This window comes from Zingiber officinale, chromosome 11B (assembly GCF_018446385.1).
Source record: "Zingiber officinale cultivar Zhangliang chromosome 11B, Zo_v1.1, whole genome shotgun sequence".
NCBI lineage: Eukaryota > Viridiplantae > Streptophyta > Magnoliopsida > Zingiberales > Zingiberaceae > Zingiber > Zingiber officinale.
The window spans coordinates 65,954,501-65,973,905 of NC_056007.1; the positions used below are offsets into that span (position 1 = coordinate 65,954,501).

The window sequence follows — 19,405 nt, forward strand, 5'->3', positions numbered from 1 at the left end:
TTTTGATGTTTTTTTAATAAAAAATATATCGACGTAGATTTTGATATCGATGTCGATGTTGGTTTTAATAACGATGTCGATGTCGACTTCGAAGACACCGACATCATCTTTAATAAATGAATTATAATTACTTAAATAGTAAGTCATAATCAATAAATATAAATACATAAGTCTTTAATACAAATGAAGATAATTTAATAATTTTATATATTTGACATCCATTACTTTTATTTTTTTCTAAAATATAATAACATATTAATAAACTCCTCTACCTCCCAAATAAAAAAGAATATAAATAAATTACATTTACTTCTTTTCCTATTTCCCCTTCTTTTAAGAGGGTAAATTGAGGAAGGGGTATGAATTTTAATTTAGAAATAAAATTTACAAATAAAATTAATTAGACCCACAAATCACGTGACGAGCACGTACGTGTGAAGGACACGCGCACCGATTGCCGAGATGTCTACCTCCGCCGTCCGTTTCCCCCCTTTAAAAGCATCTCATCATCCACTCATGGCTCACCGTTCCTCTCATCCATTTCCAAATCTGTCTTCGGCTCGCTCCGCCGCTCGCCGTCATGCTGCTCAACGCTCCCCAACTCGCTCTCCTCGCTTCCTCCTCTTATCTTCCGGCGGGAGGCGCTGGTGGTGGCAGATTCCGGTTTCCCGGCTCCTACTTGAAGCTGACGAAGGGGGAGCGTCGTAGAGGACCCGTACTCGCTGCTGCCGAGGGCAGCCAAGCTATTACTGGTGTCTTTTTCCAGCCGTTCGAGGAGCTCAAGAAAATCGAGGCGTCGCTCGTCCCCATCGCCCTCGATCAGTCCCTCGCTCGCCAGAAATACACCGATGACTGCGAGGCGGCCATTAATGTTCAGATCAAGTATTTTCTTTCGCCGATATTTTTTATTTTTTAAAACTCGTTTGTTGTTTCGCATTTTGACTGACCTTCTATGCATCATCTGGCCGTTTGCTTTCTCTTCTTTGTTTTCGAGATCGTAATCCGATTGGTGAGAGAATCAATTAGTCTTGTATTTTTTTTATTTATTCCCATATTTTTTATGCTGTTTGATGTTACTACGATTTGATGAATTTGGACCCTCCATGGAGTCTATCGCTACAGAAAAGTATTGGATCTTTTGAAAGAATACTGCCCGATCTTTTAAATCTTGTTCTTCTTGCTCTTGTCTTTGTCGATTAGTTATGATATCTGTTTCATGAAGATCTGATTGTGATCTTTGCCCATCAACCATGACTTTGCCTATTTTTTTAAACAAAGAAATAAAAAGCCTGATAATATATTATCATTTTTTTGCTAGATCCAATTCTGCAAGGACACTGATACGACTATTTTAAACAAAATGGTCCATCCATTGGATTATGCAATCCTGTAATAGAAAAAATAAAAAAAATCTTATTCTGTTTCTTCCTTTTACCTGCTTTCGATTCACTTGTTTTATTAATTGAATTTTGCTTGCTGACTTTCTATCCTGTATGACTGTTTTCATAGGATATTGTATCTGTCCGGATGATATTATAGGAATCCTGTTATTTTTCAATTTGGATAAATAATTTATATTTGTTGTCTGTGCTAAGTCAGTTATAACTGATTAGATTCCAAGGTTTTTCTTGCTGATGTTCTTCTCATGGGTGCTTTTATTCAGCGTGGAGTACAATGTGTCCTATGTCTACCATGCTCTGTTTGCTTACTTCGATCGAGATAACGTTGCACTAAAAGGCCTGGCAAAGTAAGTCTTTGCAAATCACACTTGTATCCTTGGTATTGCGAGGGACTGAAGCTTTATTGTTGTCTTATATTTAAGATTCTTCAAGGAATCAAGCGATGAGGAAAGGGACCATGCTGAGAAATTTATTAAGTATCAGGTATCTAGCAAATTTGTAGTCCTCGAGAGATTTTGTCATTATTATTATTATTATGGAGGATTGTTCTTTATGATATAGAACAAACGAGGAGGAAGGGCTAAGCTTTTGCCCATAGTTACACCTCCGACTGAATTTGATCATGTGGAGAAGGGTGATGCTTTGTATGGTAAGGACAATGGAGTTTACATTGGGTATATCGGTCTTGTCGACTTGTTTAAGAACTTAGATCTTTCTTTGACATTTATTATTCTTCACTATTTGTGCATTTGATCTTTCTTATGGTATCTATACAGCCATGGAATTGGCTTTGGCTCTCGAGAAGCTGACAAATGAGAAACTACTTCAGCTGCACACTGTAAGTGAAATTCTCCTTGATTGGGTTGAATGTTCTTAAGGGCTCGGTTTCGGTTAACTAATGATAAATCTTCTGTAAAATTTGGAGGAACAGGTAGCTCAGAATTCCAATGATCCCCAACTGACAGAATTCATCGAGAGTGAGTTTCTGGAAGAACAGGTAAACTTGCTTTCTCAGTTATCAGAAACTAATGCTGGAATTCGGAACAACACATTTTTCACTGGATTTTTCTTCAGGTGGAAACAATTAAAAATGTCTCTGAATATGTTGCTCAGTTGAGGAGAGTTGGAAAAGGGCATGGTGAGACCGGATTCACCATCCACATGCTGCTTTCTTTTTAATGAAAAATCTCGATGTTTTTTTTTATATGTAACATCTATTTGTCTTGCAGGAGTTTGGCACTTCGACCAGATGCTTCTCCATGAAGGAGATGCAGCCTGAGCTTTACTAGGAATGTTCTTATCCTCCGTATCTAGTTCTAGATCGTTGTTGTCTGAACCTTGTGATGGTCGTCTTACTTTGATTCTCTTTTGCATGCAGTCATGTGAATAAAAACTCGTACTCGTCGTAGTGTAATTTCCTTGAAGCGCACTGTCTAGTTTTGGCGTGTAGACTCCTATGAAACTTGTGGTTCAGGTCACTGAAGATTTTCAATTTGCAATTTAGCCCCATAAATTTTTTTATCAATCATCAAAATAAATTGAGAAATACAAATGAATTCTGAAATTATTCGAACTGCAGATCCCCTGGGGAATGAAAACTGCTTTGGAAAGTGATTTGGAGTTGGCTGCAGCTTAAAATGAATTGACCCGGAACGTTTAATTTCGAGTAAAGTAGTAAACTGAACTCGGTTCATGGCCAATTTCAGACTGGAACCGGATCGGGTGATCGTCCGTTGATCCGATTATGAATCTGAACTGGTTCTGATTCAGATCTGACCCAGGATCGGATCTACTTTCTACTCCATTTACCCTGAATTTTTCTTTAATTTTATAATCTGGTAGTGGTAAAAAAATCTCAATCATTTCTAGGAGGGTAAATAAACCTAAGGTAGTCAATTTAATTTAATGTATACTTTAATAAAACTTTATTTATGCTAGTTTAATATTTACAAACTTAATTAAATAAAATTGAAATATATATTTTATTTTGTTAATATTCATCAATAAAAATTATAAATTATTAATAAAGAATATTTATAACAAATGTTCACAAACATGTCGATCCATAAAATTCTTATCAAATTTATAAATAAAAAAACAATGATGACTAAATAATTAAATAATTTAAATAATAAATTAAAATAAAGAGTTTAATAACATTTAAACAAATCAAATTAAAATCAAGCTCAAATTAATTAAAAAGAACAAGTTTACGATTTGGTTAATTTTAACTTCTTCAACAACAAACCTTATTTGAATTTGTGCGTACATCCCTAGTACTTTAAATAAGAAAAGAAATTGATAGAAAAATCTAGTGATAGAAGTAATAATTAAATGAATCAATCCGATCAAAACTTAGTCAAAATTTCATCACACAGTCAAATATTTTTAATAATATCTAAAATTATAAAGTTATTTAGATCATTAGTTTAGAATTTTTATTTTTTTAGAAAGATATTAAAGTTTTCTTAGAATAATTAAAAGGCTGTTTAACTTTCCGGATTGTATTTGATTCTCCGCTGTATTGGTTCACTCGACGTTGCCTGAAGAGACTAAGGGGGTGTTTGGTTCTTTTCTAGGAATAAGAATCGGAATGGGAATCATTGTATTGTGGAATGGGAATGGGTATGAGCATGAATATCACTCTTAAAAGTAATGTTTGGTTAGTTGTATATCTTCTATCGGAATAAATCAAAGTTTCCTTTTTTACCCTTAAAGGAAAATAAGAGAAAAAAATTAGATGTGAGAGAAAAATATGATAAAAGAGAATGATGAGAGAGAAGGTATTATGAGAGAGAAAGTGTGATAAGAAAGAATGAAAAGAGAGAAAGTGTGATGAGAGAAAATGAAAAAAGAGAGTGTGATTGGAGAGAGCATGATGAGAGAAAATATGATGTGAGAGAAAGTATGATAAGAGAGGATGAAGAGAGAGAAAATATAGTGAGAAAAAAATGAGGAGAGAGTGTGTCATGAGAGAGATTGAGGAGAGAGAAAGTATGGTGAGAGAAAAAGAGAACAGTGAATATGATGGGAGAGATTGAGGAGAGAAAAAGTATGATGAGAGAGAAAGTGTGTTGAGGAAAAAAGGAGTAAGTGTGGCAAAAGGCGAAACCCTCGCCCTCAGGGCCCCCGCCGCACCCTGCCCAGGGTCATCACGAGGGAGGTAAATCACGGTAGCTCGGTGGCAAGTACGCAGTGGGCCGAGACTTTTTTGCACAGGGATAGGGAATAAATCCCCGTTGCCCTGCGGACTCGAACCCATGTTCTCAGTGGCAAACTTCCACGCCTTTACCAGCCGAGATAACCCCGTGGGGCGAAAAAAAAAAAAAAAAAAAAAAAGAGGTGGAGTAGAATGAAGAGAAGAAAGGGGATAAGGAGAAGAGTAGAGAGAAGAGAGAAAAAGAATAGCGTGTGTTGAGGAAAAAAGGAGTAAGTGTGATAAGAGAGATTGAGGAGAGAGAAAGTATGATGAGAGAGACAGTGTGTTGAGGAAAAAAGGAGGAAGTGTGATGGGAGAGATTGAGGAGAGAGAAAGCATGATGAGAGAGAAAGTGTGATGAGGAAAAAAAAGAAGGAAGAGAATGCGATGGAAGAGATTGAGGAGAGAGAAAATATGATGAGAGAGAAAGTGTAAAGAGAAAAAAGAGGAAAGAGAGTGTGATAAGAGAGATTAAGGAGAGAGAAAGTGTGTGATAAAATGATGAGAGAGAAACTATGATGAGAGAGAAAATATAATGAGAGAGAAAATATAATGAGAGAGAATAAGGAGAGATAGTGATATAAAAGAAAAAATAAATAAATATATTTTGATATTTGATATTAATGGAGAAAATTTTAGTTTTAAGTCAAGGGTATTTTTGGAATAAGGGAATATTTTGATTGATGAAAATAGGGTAATGGCTCATTGAAGGGGGGGTACATGGGATTGAGTTATTACCCAATTTCAAGGATTCATTCCCTTATTTGTATTCCTATTCCTATAATCCAAACATTAACAATGAGAATCAATGATTCTCATTCCCATTCTCCACTCCTATTACCCTAAACCAAACTCCCCCTAAGAAAAGAGGGTGTTGGTTACTGAGCGCAAAAGATGGACGACTACGCGAGGGAGATGATGGACCTCAAGACCCTCGTCGCCCGCACCCTAGAGAATAATGGCGGCTTCGCCAAAATTAGGGTAGATCCTCGTATATCTCTCTGTTTCCTCTGTTCTTTTTTGCTAGATCATTGCGGATCTTCTCATGAAAATAGGGGTTTTGTTCGTTATTTGTCTTGGAACTAGGAAGAACTCGATTTTGAAGTCATCTGAAGTTGCCACTCTTATAAATGACTTTTTTTTTTTTTGGTTCTTTTGAAATGCATTGTTCTTAGAGCTTGATCGAGCTATTTGTTTTGGGGCTGAGATATTGAATTGAAAGTTTTCTTCTGTTTGTCATCTGATTGCGACTTTACATCAGATATTTCTGTTAGGACCTTCGGATAGCGGCTAGAGAGGGGGTGTGAATAGCCGACCCCAAATTCTCGTTTCTTCCTACAATTTGAGTTAGCGCAGCGGAAATAAAAAGTAGAAACGAAAATGGAGTAGATCAAACCTCAAACACGACGATATAACGAGGTTCGGAGATGATACTCCTACTCCTCGGCGTGTCCGTAAGGTGGACGAATCCTATCAATCCGTCGGTGGATGAGACCCCGGAAAACCGGCTAATAAAAACTCCTTCTGGGTGAAGAAACCTCGCCACAATCTCTCTTGCAACAGCAAGATCAGCGTACAAGAAATACAGTAAGAAGCCAAGAACAATATGAATGTAAAACACTAGTTTGCTTGCCTTCTCGTCGACTGTTGATGAAGCAGCAACTTCACGGATGCCAACCACAGCAGCAGCTGATCAGTTGGAGTCCAGCCGAGGGAAGCTCACACGAAGCTTCAGCAGTGGAGAGCTCAACAAAGCTCAGATCGCAGGAGCAAGAAGAGTAGTAAGTTAGCAGCACTGTTGATGTAGAGGCCCTTTATATCCTGAACCTGCGAAGAAGACAAAGAAGAAGTAGAAATCTAGCCGTTGTGACTCAACGGCTAGACCTGGACCGATCAGGCTCCACCCTGATCGGTCCAGGGCGGATCTGATCGGTCAGGGGACCGATCAGGCCCTACGCTGATCGGTCCCCAGAACGATCCCAACTCTCTCAGAGAGTTGGTTGCGATCCCTGATCGGTCTGTGGATCGATCAGCCTATAGGTGGATCGGTCCACAGACCGATCACTTATAGGTCTGAATCATATCGCCTTCTTACTGATCGGTCACCAGACCGATCAGATAACCCACAGAGAGCTACTGTGTGGTTACTGATCGGTCACGAGACCAATCAGTCAACAGACCGATCCAATGCCTCTGTTGATTTTAGAGCTTCCCAGCCCTAAACCCTAACGTCTTCCTCGTCCAGAGAACGAGCTACCGAGCCCTCTCTGACCTAGTCTGGAGAACAAGCTAAAGAGCCCTCTCCGACTTCCACGTCCGGGTCAGAGAACGAGCTACCGAGCCCTCTTTGACCTAGTCTGGAGAACGAGCTGTCGAGCCCTCTCCAACTTCGTCCGGTCCAAAGAACGAGCTACCGAGCCCTCTCTGACCTAGTCCGGAGAACGAGCTGCCGAGCCCTCTCCGACTTCATCCGTTCCAGAGAACGAGCTACCGAGCCCTCTCCGACCTCCCATGCCAAGCTTCCATACTTGGACTTTTCCCCGTGCCAAGCTCCCTGCTTGGACTTTTCCCGTGCCAAGCTCCCTGCTTGGACTTTTCCGTGCCAAGTCTCCATACTTGGACTTTTCCCGTGTCAGGTCAACTCAAGTCGGGTCAACCAGATCAACCTTGACCAAAGGTTGCACCCACAATCCCCCAAGTTCCTATTCTTGTCAAACACCAAAATACAACTTCTCTATTCTTGTCAAACATCAAAATATACCTCAAGTCAGGTCAACTCGAGTCGGGTCACCCATGTCAACCTTGACCTAAGGTTGCACCAATAATTTCTTCTGTCTTATCATACATCCTCTAAAGTTTTCGTCTAAGTTGCAAGTACCTCCTTTCCGGTGAAAAGATATGCCTTTAACTTTGTATCTTTTAGGTGTTTTTACGAATTTGGATTTGATAGTTTGAAGGGCTTTACTCCGTCATGGCATATCTAGGGAGCCACATTACTACGTAATGGCTCCATGGTTTTTTATACCATTGAGATGTCTCTTCTTGATGGTCCTATCCGTTTTCAAATTTGAGTGGATTAACCAATTGTAGGCCGATTAGAACAACTAATTTTTTTTTTAAGATTACCAAATTTAAAATCTTTATTTGATTAATATTCATTCATTATTGTTGGAGTTTTTGACCATTCACTATGGTCAATACTTTAGTGGCTGCTTGTTTGACTTATTCTGGTTCATGTTAGGCCTAGCTCAGAGCAAGTGTATTTGAGGCCATAGAAGAAGATAAAATTCTTGTAAATGAGGATGATGTTCCTCCTGCACTTTTAGGAAGCTGCAACAATCAGGCAAAGCAACTGCATGTCTCTCCTTCAGGTTCATTTTCTAGTATTGAATAGCCCTATGGAATGTACCTAAAGTTCCTTGGTTGTGCTTTAACTGAAACTTGTGGAGGATTCAATACCTGTCTATTTGAGTGTGAGAAATTGATTGGTTTGGCTTTTGAAACTAAAAGAGTACAAGTATTACTTTTCTTGTTGGTGCTTATTGAGTGAAAACATAGTAACGAATTTGTTTAATCAGAAACATGCAAGGAAATGCAGTTTCTAAAAGATACACCACTATTTAAGTTGTTTCATTAATTTTGATTTTCTTTGTAGTAAGTATAAAAAGATTTTACACACAACATTGCTTCCTGAATACAAAGACAAATGACTCTCTAGTTGCATTTTAATAGGTTTTTTACTTGTGCTCTACATGCCTTTTTAATGATGAATACTAGATTATATTGCTTCTTAATGATGACTTTCACTAGAAAGTTGTTCTAGTTTGCTATTGCTGATAAATATGGTATATATATTTTAATCACTCATTTTGGGTATCATGCCTATATGAAGGATTTGCATGCTAAATCAGTGAATTAAGGAACTAGTAAAGTTGGCTTGAGTTTTTTTTTTGGTATCTCATTGGTTATTTAAGAAAAAGGTAGATCCGTTACCTTAGTGGCCTCCCTAGTGCCGGCCCCATGAATATGGAGGGAGGTTCATGCAGGTACATAGGCCATAGGCGCATGGCGGGGTAAACCCCAGGTCGTCAGTTCCTGAGAATCGACCCCTGGTCATTACGCCAGAGATATCATGCGTCCACCGTCTGCTCATTGGTTATTTAAGAGGTCTTAAGCATAATGGTTGGACAATAATAGGTACTTTCTTATTAGACTTGAGGTACATAAGTGAACCAGTCTGGATCAAGCACAGTGTTGAACTTCAACTTTACATTAATTCTAAGAACTTTTTATCAAACACAACATTTTACATAATTTAGGTCGAGTACTGATGCTTTTCCTATTGAAATAGGAAAGCAAAAATTATATTCTTGTTTGAGGAATCTACATATATTTGATTATTAGGGACTAAGCTACAACCTACAAACCATTCTTTTATAAAGCTTGACCAACAGTTGGAAAATTCATTGCTTATCCATTCTCTCTTGATGAGAATAGTGTGATGAAATTTACACGGGAGTTTATGAACCTTTTTTTTTTGTTTTTTTTATTTAAATTCCTATCATATCAACATCAAGAAGTAGTGTTTTTCCCAACTATTTGGAGTAGGCTATGTAGATGTTATTTAACTAGTTATATTTGAATCGCAAAACAACCTCTTATAATGCAGGGTAAGGCTACGTACAATAGACCCTTCTCCAAGATCCGCATTGGGGGGAGCTTCATGCTCCCCTTTTATTAATTAAAATTTTCTTTGGTTTTTGTCTATCCTTGACACCTTTATTTCTTATTCATTCAACTTGTGTACCTACAAAATTTACTTGCTAAATTTGAACATGTTTAGACCATCTTTATTTATTTTCTATTATTTTGATCTATGAAGGGGAGTCTTGCCGCAATGATAAAGTTGCTGTTGTGTGACCTGGAGGTTATAGGTTTAAGTCTTGAAAACAATCTCTTGCAAAGCAGACAATGCTGAGTACAATAGATCCTTCCCATGATTCGCATTGACAAGAGCTTTGTGCACCAGACTGTCTTTTTTGTTTTTGATCTATTGCAACTACACCTAATTATTAGGGATAGTAATATCTTTGATTTTTATCCTTTTGTAATATCACACATGCATTTGAGCATTCTCATCTTCTATTATGTGCAACATTTGTTTGTCAGCATCGTAAACTTAATTTGAAATTGCTGTGACCATTTTGGTCTTTTTTCTTGTATTGCAATATGCAATTTTATTTTATTAATACTTCGTTCTATTTGCTTGCAGGAAGGTTATTAACAGCATTAGTCTCTGAATACTTGGAATGGCCCAGTTAGATCATACTCTCAAAGTCTATTTGCCTGAGTGTAATTTGGTAAGTGCATGAACTTTCCTGTTTGTATGTTGTGCTTTATTGTGATTTAGATTATGAAACAACTGAATTATAGATTTCTTGTTGATGCTTTCCTTCTTTTTTCAGCCAAAGGATTTCTGGAAAGATGAGTTGAAGGAGAAGTACCAGAATGAACAGAAATGGTGAGAGTGGTTCGCTGCTATTAGATTTTCTCTAAGGATATCTAAAATATGAGGTTTGGTGGCTTGATTCCCCATGTGGTCAACTTTCTTTTGTTTTGTTCCAAGTCTGGAAAAGAAAATACAATTTACTATATGTTTGGAAAAATAGTAATTGTAGAATCATCTTCCTTGTTGCTATTTACCATCTGCGGTTTTAGAAGCTAATTTCTCAAGCACAAAAAGAAGCTCAGATTACAAATTTCTGAAAACTTGGTATTGTGAACTTATTACACTGGTAATGTTTCATTTTGTATTTATGCTCGAGTGATCAAAAAGTTAATTGATATAACATAATGGTTCTAAAATCACTATAAATGTTACTCTTTGATTTAGTCACTGTACTGCAGTTCCAACATCTTAGACAATTAACATTTATCTTTCCTATGTATCACTGGCATGTAAAACCCAACATATTTCCTTGGTGGAAAGATTGAATTTCAACCACTGTTTATTTGAGATGGATGGCTTGATATTGAAATTGATAACTATGTTACTCGGACAAGTCTTGATCTACGTGTCTATCATGGTTAAAAATTTTAAATGTTATCAATATGGATCACAAGTCTACTTGCAGTGTCTGTGGTATATAGGCTGTAGATGAAGAATCCATGTTTTGAGATTAGAAATATGCTGCTTACATTCGTTAGATGTGTTTACTTGACTCTTGACCTATTGTTTCACAGAATTTGATTCAAAATAGAATGGCTGGTGGGTGATTTATTGATTCACAAAATGATTCAGTATCTAATACAGAAGTCAGGAATGTCCGAAAGCCATCGTCATCTGCTGCTCCTGGAGGATTACATTCATTGAGCAGGTAATTATGTTGGTTATTTTTTTTTTAAATAATGTTTTGGCACTTTCCTAATTATTGTTTTCCCATGGTTGATGGTAGGCTGGTCCCTCGTAACCTATCATCAGGTAAATAATAAATCATATTCTGTTCTATCATTTAGTAGCTTATTTAATATCCTCCGTATGCTTTCAGATCGAAAGTCAAGTTTCTCAATTCCCATATCTAGGAAAAATGATTACATGTGGAAATCTGATGATGATGACGTATCAGATGCTTTAGAAAACATTCAGCTTGACAGAAAAGCTCGAAATTTGACATCATCTTGGAGGTATATTCCCTGCCCGAACATATCCTTTGCTATTTTTATAAGACCCTGGACTGGCTAATTTTGTGCATCTAGAGACTCAATAAAGTCTGAATCCCTTCTATTGTCAACTTTACTGATTATCTCTGAGCTTTCCTTTTCTGCATCTGGCTCCTCCAACCTATTTATTCTTTCTAACCATCTTAAAGAAAACATCCTGTTGCCATCGTTCTCATTTAAGAATGTGCAAGTGCAATAGAAAAGTGTTGTTGCCGCTTGCCAGCATCATTTGTTGATTTAACATTTGCATTCAGAGCAATTTGTCTGGGTTTAACATGCTTTAGAATTCTGTATCTAGTCTTAAGATTGTTGTCATTGTTTTGGCAGGCATTCAACTGATGGTATTATAGACAATAATGGCACTGCTGATCATCGCTAACCCAATTAACATTCCGTCTTGATGTGTTTGTAGCTTGTTTCATCCTCAAGCATACAACGTTAATGTGTAAAATGCTGTCCATATTTTCTATTTAGAAGTTTATTTTATTTATTTACTTTTAAATTCATCTCATATTTAATTTTGGTTCCACTGATCTACCATATATATGTATCTTGTGTTGGTCCCTTTAGAGGCCGGCAAGAGGGGAGGGGTGAATTGCCCTACAAAATAAAATAACCCTTTCTCGGATTTTCAACTAAATAATAACACTTGTAATTAAAATAAAAGAGACTAATAAAAAGCAAACAGACACAAGGAAGTTATTTGGTTTGTAATTAGGAGATTGATAATCTAAGGAAAATATGACGTACTATCTGATGTCTCTTTCGGGCGGAGTAGCCTCTTACACTGTTAACAGCACAGACAGAAAAGTAAATCACAGAGAAATGGATTACAAGTGAATTGAATAAACTGTGTAGATCAGTGTTATATTTATAGCACTGTTCGGGGCGCCCTAAAGGGTCTGGGTGCCCTGAGGGGGATAAATTTTATCCCCTAACGTTCAGATCGAGTCAAAACTAGATTTGGTCAAAAAGTCGAGTTCGGGCGCTCGAAATGGTTCCGAGCACTCAGACCCAGAAAGTCAACATGGTTGACTTTACCCGGTCCAGGACCTCTGCTTCGGTTCAGCTCGTCTCGGTTCGGGTCTTTCGCTCCGGCTCCACTAGCTTGGGTGATCTCGGTCATCCGGAATAGGGATCACCCGAACTCAAGTTCCGACCTTTTCCTCGAGCAGCCTTCCTCCTCGGTTTCTCGTTCCTCGAACGTTGCGTATGTTCTTCTCGTCCACCGGTGTACTCTTCCGTGGTCACCTCGCCCCTTGGACGCACCGAACCCGTCGGCTCTCTCCCGTGCCGTCCTTCTCGTTAGCCGCGTTTCCGCTCGATTTCCTGTGCTCCTAAACTCCTGCACACTTAGACACAAGGGTTAAAATAAACATGACCTAACTTAACTTGTTTGATCACATCAAAACACCTTGGGGTTCCAACAATCTCCCTCTTTTTGATGTGAGCAACCCAAGTTAAGGTAGGGTAAAACAAACATAAAGTAAAAACAATTAAGTTTGCAAATAAGTGCAAATATGATTTTTCAATGAAATTATACCTCCCCTAGACTTAACATACTTCTCCCCCTTTGATCACATAAAAAATTGGGGTTCCTTAACAAGTCTAAGATTAGCTTTTAAAAAAAATTCTAAGTTAAAACAAAATTTAATTTTCAAAGTTAAAGATAAATTGTGTGCTACTGAATAAGTAACTTAAAAAAAAAAATTCAACAAAAGAAATTTTCATAAGTGTTGAAAAAAATATTTCTAAGTAAATTTCTAAGGGAAAAATATTTTAATAGAAACTATTGTAAAATGAAATTGTTAAGCATTTAGAAAAGTTTCTAAAAAAAATCTTAAAAATTTTAATTTGTTGTTTAATAAAATTTGTTGTGCAACTTAAAAATATTAAAAAACAAATTGAGTAATCCTTTAAAGCAAAATTAATTTAATGTTTTTTCAGTTAGTCAATTAAACTTTTATTTCAATACTTGGTTTTTAAGCAGTGACGAGGTACTAGGCATTCTTGGTTATTGGAGCAACAACCACTTTCTTAGACAAAGTCGCATAAAGAAATTAAATGTTTAATTTTCTTACTGAAAATGCTAAGTCTAATTTTAATTTTTTAAATTAAACAAGTTTTTGGAACCCAATAGAGATTCTTTCCTACAGGGTTAATCAAGTATTTTCTAGGCACAAAGGCTTTTAATATTTTTCTGATTTGATTTTGGTGAAACCTATAGTACCAGTTTAATCCTCTATAATTTTTAAAAGCAGAAAAATTTGAACAGGTAGCGTTTTTCAAATTTTATCTTTCTTCTTTTAATTTATCATTTTCAAAATTTACTTTATCAAAGTCTTCTATAAAATAAGATTCTGTCAAAATTCTTTTTATTTCTAAAATTTTATTTTTTAATTTGGTATTTTTATTTTCTAATTTGTACATGGATTTTGTCATAGTTTTAATACCAAAATAAAGCTGATCAGGAGGTAAGAGGCATATCTCACTTACCATATCAAACTTGAAGCCTAACTCTCCCCCTGTTTCGCTGCATTCATCTGAAGTCGCTCTCCCTTCATTGATGCTGAGTTTCGATGTACTTTGCCCTTCATAGCTTGCCATCAGTGCTAGTCCGACATATTCTTGTACTTTGGATTCAGATGATGAAGTGTCATCCCAAGTGACTTTTAGAATCTTGTGCTTCTTGGGTATCTTGACTTTGTCCTTCTTTAATTCTGGGCAATCTTCTTTAAAGTGTCCTTCCTTTTGACACTGGTAGCAACGAACCCTTCTTCTATTTCTCGGATTTTTTTTATTCTGCATTTCTTTAAATTTATTAGATCGAAAGAATTTTTTAAAATTCCTTACCATATACGCTTCTTGATCTTTTTCTGAGTCTGACTCGGGTTCATCTTTTTTGGTTGCGTTTAGCGCCATAATCTGGTTTGATTCCTTTGTTGTCCCTGCACATATGGTTTTATGTAATTCAAGAGTAGAAAATAACTCTTTTAAGGTACTTACCTCCAGGTCCTTTGAAATGTAGTAGACGTCGATGATTGACGTCCATTCTAGAGTCCTGGGAAACGCGTTGAGTGCGTAGCGTATGGTGTCCCGGTTGGTTACCGTTTCACCGAGGTTCTCGAGACCGGTAATTAATTCCTTTACCTTCGCGTGTAGATCAGCTACATTCTCACCTTTTTCCAGACGGATGTTCGTCAGTTTGTTCCGAAGGATGTCTCTTTTTGCTAGTTTGGCTTCGAACGTGCCTTCGTGAAGCTCCAGGAATTTTTTCCAGAGTTCTTTGGCCGACGAGTAGCTTCTGACATGGTTGACTTCTTGAGGCGGCAACACGCTCAGCAGGTGATACTCCACTCGGTTGTTCGCTATGGAATCATTCTACTCTTTTTTCGTTCATAGATTCTCTTCTTTTTCTTCTCCATTCTGATTCGTAGGGGCTACAAAATCGTATTTTATTATTACACGAATTTCGAAATCGATTTTCAGAAATACCTCCATACGACGCTTCCAGTGTGTGAAGTCCCCCTCGAATTTTGGTGGAACGATGCTTGGTCCGACCATCTCGTTGCTTCGATCGACGGTTAATCCTCCTGAAGCGTTCTTGCTCTGATACCACTTGTTGGTCCCTTTGGAGGTCGGCAAGAGGGGAGGGGTGAATTGCCCTACAAAATAAAATAACCATTTTTCGGATTTTCAACTAAATAATAGCACTTGTAATTAAAATAAAAGAGAATAATAAAAAGTAAACAGACACAAGAAAGTTACTTGGTTTGCAATCATGAGATTGCTAATCCAAGGAAAATATGATGCACTATCTGATGTCTCCTTCGGGCGGAGTAGCCTCATACAATGTTAACAACACAGACAGAAAAGTAAAGCATAGAGAAATGAATTACAAGTGAATTGAATAAACTGTGCAGATCAGTGCTATATTTATAGTACTGTTCGGGGCGCTCTAAAGGGTTCGGGCACCCTAAGGGGGATAAATTTTATCCCCTAACGTTCAGATCGAGTCAAAACTCGATCCGGTCAAAAAGTTGGGTCCTGGCGCTAGGAAGCATCCCGGGCGCCCGGACCAGGAAAGTCAACATGGTTGACTTTTCTCGGTCCGAGACCTCTGCTTCGGTTCAGCTCGTCTCCGTCTGGGTGTTTCGCTCCGGCTCCACTAGCTTGAGTGATCTTGGCCATCCAGAATAGGGCTCACCTGAACCCAAGTTCCGGCCTTCTTCTCAAGTAGCCTTCCTCCCCGGTTTCTCGTCCCTCGAACGTCGCGTACGTTCTTCTCGTCTACCGGTGTATTCTTCCGTGGTCACCTCGTCCCTCGGACTCACCGAGCCCGTCGGCTCTCTCCCGTGACGTCCTTCTCATTAGCCGCGTCTTCCGCTCGACTTCCTGTGCTCCTAAGCTCCTGCACACTTAGACACAAATGTTAAAACAAACAGGATCTAACTCAACTTGTTTGATCACATCAAAACACCTTGAGATTCTAACATCTTGTGCTATACTCGTTTTCTAACCGCTTTAACACCGCTTGTGCTGTCACCGCACTGGGAGACTTCTAATGTAGGCTCCTCTCAATTTTACTTGTTGATTCGTCTAAGAAGGGCATATTATCACAAGGTATTGCTACACTATTTTTGTCATATTCATGCAATAGGATTCACTTGCCTTCGAAATTATTGGTGATCCGGGAGGTAGCTAGTGGACGCCATAGGTATAAAGAAAGATTGATGAACCTGTTGAGGTGGTTCCAACAAAGGGGAAGTCAAGTCGACGCTCGATTCCTTGAACTCTCAGCTTTCAGACCTTCTGGTTTCTTAATCTCCTAGCTCCAGAGCCCACCAGTTCCTTGGTCTCTCGGCTCCACAACCACCTAGTTCCTTGACCTCTTGGCTCTTTTGCTTCTTGGTTACTTGGCCTCCTGACTCTTTGCTCTCTCGGTTCCTTAGCCTCTTGGTTTCTTGGCGACGTGCATCGAAACATATAATAATTTCAGGAAAAGAATAATCAATTGTATAAATCTCGAATTATTTTTGGAAAAGAATAATCTTCGCACAAATCTTGGATTATTTCGGGAATGAGATAGTGGCGTGAATAAGTCTTTCATTATTTAAGAAATTAAATAATGGTAACGTAAAGATCAGAACGAAAGGAAAAAGTATGTTATCTTTTTATAAAAGGTAGCATTTTTTGGCATCCCAAGCATATACGTAAATCTACATACATAAAAAAAATCATAATATTCATTTTCTTTTTCATTTTCTAACTTGAGCGTTGGAGTGACTACACTAGAGAATTTTTCGTTTGCCATTCTAATATTTTCTTCTTGCTTGTTTTCGTCCAGACTCTTAGAATCATGCTATCATCCTTGTTGTCATCCAGTGATTGATGATTAAGTTGGTACAAAACTAATTCATCGGTGATTTATTCGTCGACGTTTTCAGGTAGGATCAAATTGACGTTGTTTGTAGGAATATTGAGTTAAAGACCTGAACTAGGACTTTAAGATGAATGATGTTGGAAGACCTATTGTCATTGCTATGACAGTAGAACATTTTGACAAATTGGTACCGGTGACAGTGCAAGCGGTGTTAAAGGGGTAGTCCTCATATCCTCCAACGATCAATCCTTTAATTGAACTGCCACCTTAGTCGATTAAAGCGACACTAGCACACTAGAAGGTACCTTGGCCTATGGGAACGCCGCAAATTGCTTCTCTCATACTGATCGGTAAGTTCGTCGCTAGAGAACCTTTTGTAGAATCTTTTGATGAAACCCCTCATCGAAGTTTTCCAAGGGGAAAAGGTCCTGAATTTGGTGGATTGAAAGCTCCTCGAGGTCCTCCATTCTTGAGGGACATCCTTCAAGATAAATTACCTAGACACTTTCGAGTATTGTAGATTGAGGAATATAATGGTACTACAAATCATGAGGATCACATCTATACATTTGAGGACACTTCTTTGTTACATCAGTATATGAATGACATCAAGTGTCTAGTTTTCTTGACCACTCTCTTGGGCTCAGCATAGAGATGATTTAGTCGACTCCCTGCTTCTTCTATTCGGACTTTTGAGGAGTTTAAAGCTATTTTCATGCAACATTTTGCAACTAGTCGAAGATACAAAAAAACATTGCATAATTTGTTCGTCTTTAGGCATAAATTCCATGAATCTTTGAAAGAATACTTATAACGGTTTAATTGAGTAGTCATGGATGCTCCCTCGGTTACCCTAAAGGTATAGGTCGGTGCCTTCTGTTGGTGCGGTTAGCACTAACGATTTAACCCAGGTTTTGATGAATGACAAATAGGTTAAGTTAGTTTTGTTATTGTCTGACACTTTGATCGAGTGTGCAGGAGAAGTCCAGACAGGTCGACGGGCTGACCGGATGTCTGGCACGAAGTCCAGCTAGGTCGACAGGCTGACCGGATAGCTGGCGAGAAGTCCAAGCGGGTCGACGGGCTGACCAGACGCTTGGCAAGAAGTCCAGCTAGGTCGACGGGCTGACCGGATAGCTGGCGAGAAGTCCAAGCGGGTCGACGGGCTGACCGGACGCTTGGCGAGAAGTCCAGACGGGTCGACGGGCTGACCGGACGTCGGCAGGTAAGTGAGGTAAGTCACTGGAGGAGTGATGCGAGGATGCGTTCGGGAAGGAACATTAGGCGTCGATCCGGCTTAGATCCACTTCGGATGTCTAAGTCGAGATCGTGACTAGATTCCGGTCTCGGAAAGACGGAATCTAAGTCATACTTTTTATGTTGAACTTTAATTGTGCTAACAATCTGTTTTACAGGATATATATTTGCCTCGGACTAACCTTGTTTTGCAGGAAAGGAGGTTTCTGGAAAAGGTGGTCCGGGCGCCCGGAGGATCCGAGCGCCGGAGGTCCGGGCGCCGGAGGTCCGGGCGCCCGGAAGGCGAGTTATCCGCATAAGTCGTCGCCACGTGGAGCATCTTGGTTTGACCTGTCACCTGGGCGCCCGGAAGGGATCCAGGCGCCCGGAACAGCATATAAAAGAAGCCCCAGGCAGGAGCTTCAGAATCAACTTTTACTGAGAACTCTTCTACTGCTGATCTTGCTGCTCGACGTTCAAGTGCGACGTCAACTACTCTCCGACAAAAGTGCTCTTCCGATTTTATTTAATTTTTCTTTGTCGGTATTGCTTTATTACTAGCATTTCCTGTACTTATTCTGTAATCATATTTCGACTTGTTAGTGATTGCTCAACGGAAGTGGTCAAGGACCACGGGCCTTCGAGTAGGAGTCGTCACAGGCTCCGAACGAAGTAAAAATATCTGTGTCTATTTTATTTTTCCGCTGCGATTATACTCGTCTTTTTCGAATCGATATTCACCCCCCTCTATCGAATCTAACGATCCTATACCTTCTTTCAAGGTTTAGTTGATGAAGATTTTTTCAAATCTTTAGTAAAAAGACCTCCAGCCAATTTAGAAAGATTACAAGTCTAGACACATAAATATATTCAAGTTGAGGAAGTCCAATCAGCTAAAAACAAAGAAACGCCAACTCTGGATCCTATCCCCACTCATCATGATTGTAGAGCTCCTCCCCTACCCTTGCAAAATTGGGAATTCACAAATCGGAGGGGAGAAAGTGGTACAAGCCATGGAGGTAGCCCCAACTCCTGCTCTTGAATTTGGTCGAATATCCCCCGAGGTGACTCAAAAGTGTGCCTACGATTAATCAAACACTCATTTCATTCGAGATTTTTAACAGTATGCAAGAAAGTTGAATCGAGTAGCTAATCAGCGGAACACCAATTGGAGTGGATTTGGCAAAAGGAAGTCTTCTGAACCCTACAAACGTCGTCGCTGTTAGAATTTGAGGGATGTCCTAAGGCAATCATTTTACGATTTTTTTCTATTTATTTGATAAGTATAGATTCACTATTTGACCGCATATTATATATTTGATTGTCTTAAACTCATTTACTGAATGCCCTTAATATAATTCATAGCATGAGAGAATTTTTTATTGGATCGCAATGAGTGATTATCTTTACATGTGCAATTATGAATATATTGAAATTTCTCGAGTCAGCGAATTGATGCATTCGGAC

The 19,405-nt window shown here is 38.6% G+C and overlaps 1 protein-coding gene and 1 long non-coding RNA gene across 3 annotated transcripts; both read left to right on the forward strand.

Annotated features, from left to right (window-relative positions):
- The first annotated feature begins 521 nt into the window (after positions 1-521).
- LOC122035194 (ferritin-4, chloroplastic-like) lies at positions 522-2,913 on the forward strand. Its single transcript, XM_042594597.1, has 8 exons — positions 522-882; positions 1,664-1,747; positions 1,823-1,883; positions 1,962-2,049; positions 2,177-2,238; positions 2,332-2,397; positions 2,475-2,538; positions 2,630-2,913. The coding sequence occupies exons 1-8, from the start codon at positions 581-583 to the stop codon at positions 2,677-2,679; spliced, it is 777 nt and encodes a 258-aa protein (XP_042450531.1). The 5' UTR covers positions 522-580; the 3' UTR covers positions 2,680-2,913.
- Positions 2,914-9,893: 6,980 nt separating this feature from the next.
- Positions 9,894-11,271, forward strand: LOC122034710. 2 transcript variants are annotated; one of them, XR_006126766.1, is made up of 5 exons: positions 9,894-9,959; positions 10,089-10,173; positions 10,843-10,976; positions 11,055-11,080; positions 11,148-11,271. It is a non-coding gene; the product is annotated as an uncharacterized LOC122034710 (long non-coding RNA). The 2 variants fall into 2 exon arrangements; XR_006126765.1 differs by lacking the exons at positions 9,894-9,959; positions 10,089-10,173 and having other exon boundaries at positions 10,665-10,976.
- Positions 11,272-19,405: the final 8,134 nt, after the last annotated feature.

What these genes read in the sequence shown, in the direction of transcription:
- LOC122035194 (XM_042594597.1), top strand. Translation starts at nt 581, where the DNA reads ATGCTGCTCAACGCTCCCCAACTCGCTCTCCTCGCTTCCTCCTCTTAT. An exon ending in GCACTAAAAGGCCTGGCAAA is followed by an intron (nt 1,748 to 1,822) that starts GTAAGTCTTTGC and finishes CTTATATTTAAG; the next exon opens with ATTCTTCAAGGAATCAAGCG. An exon ending in AGAAATTTATTAAGTATCAG is followed by an intron (nt 1,884 to 1,961) that starts GTATCTAGCAAA and finishes TTTATGATATAG; the next exon opens with AACAAACGAGGAGGAAGGGC.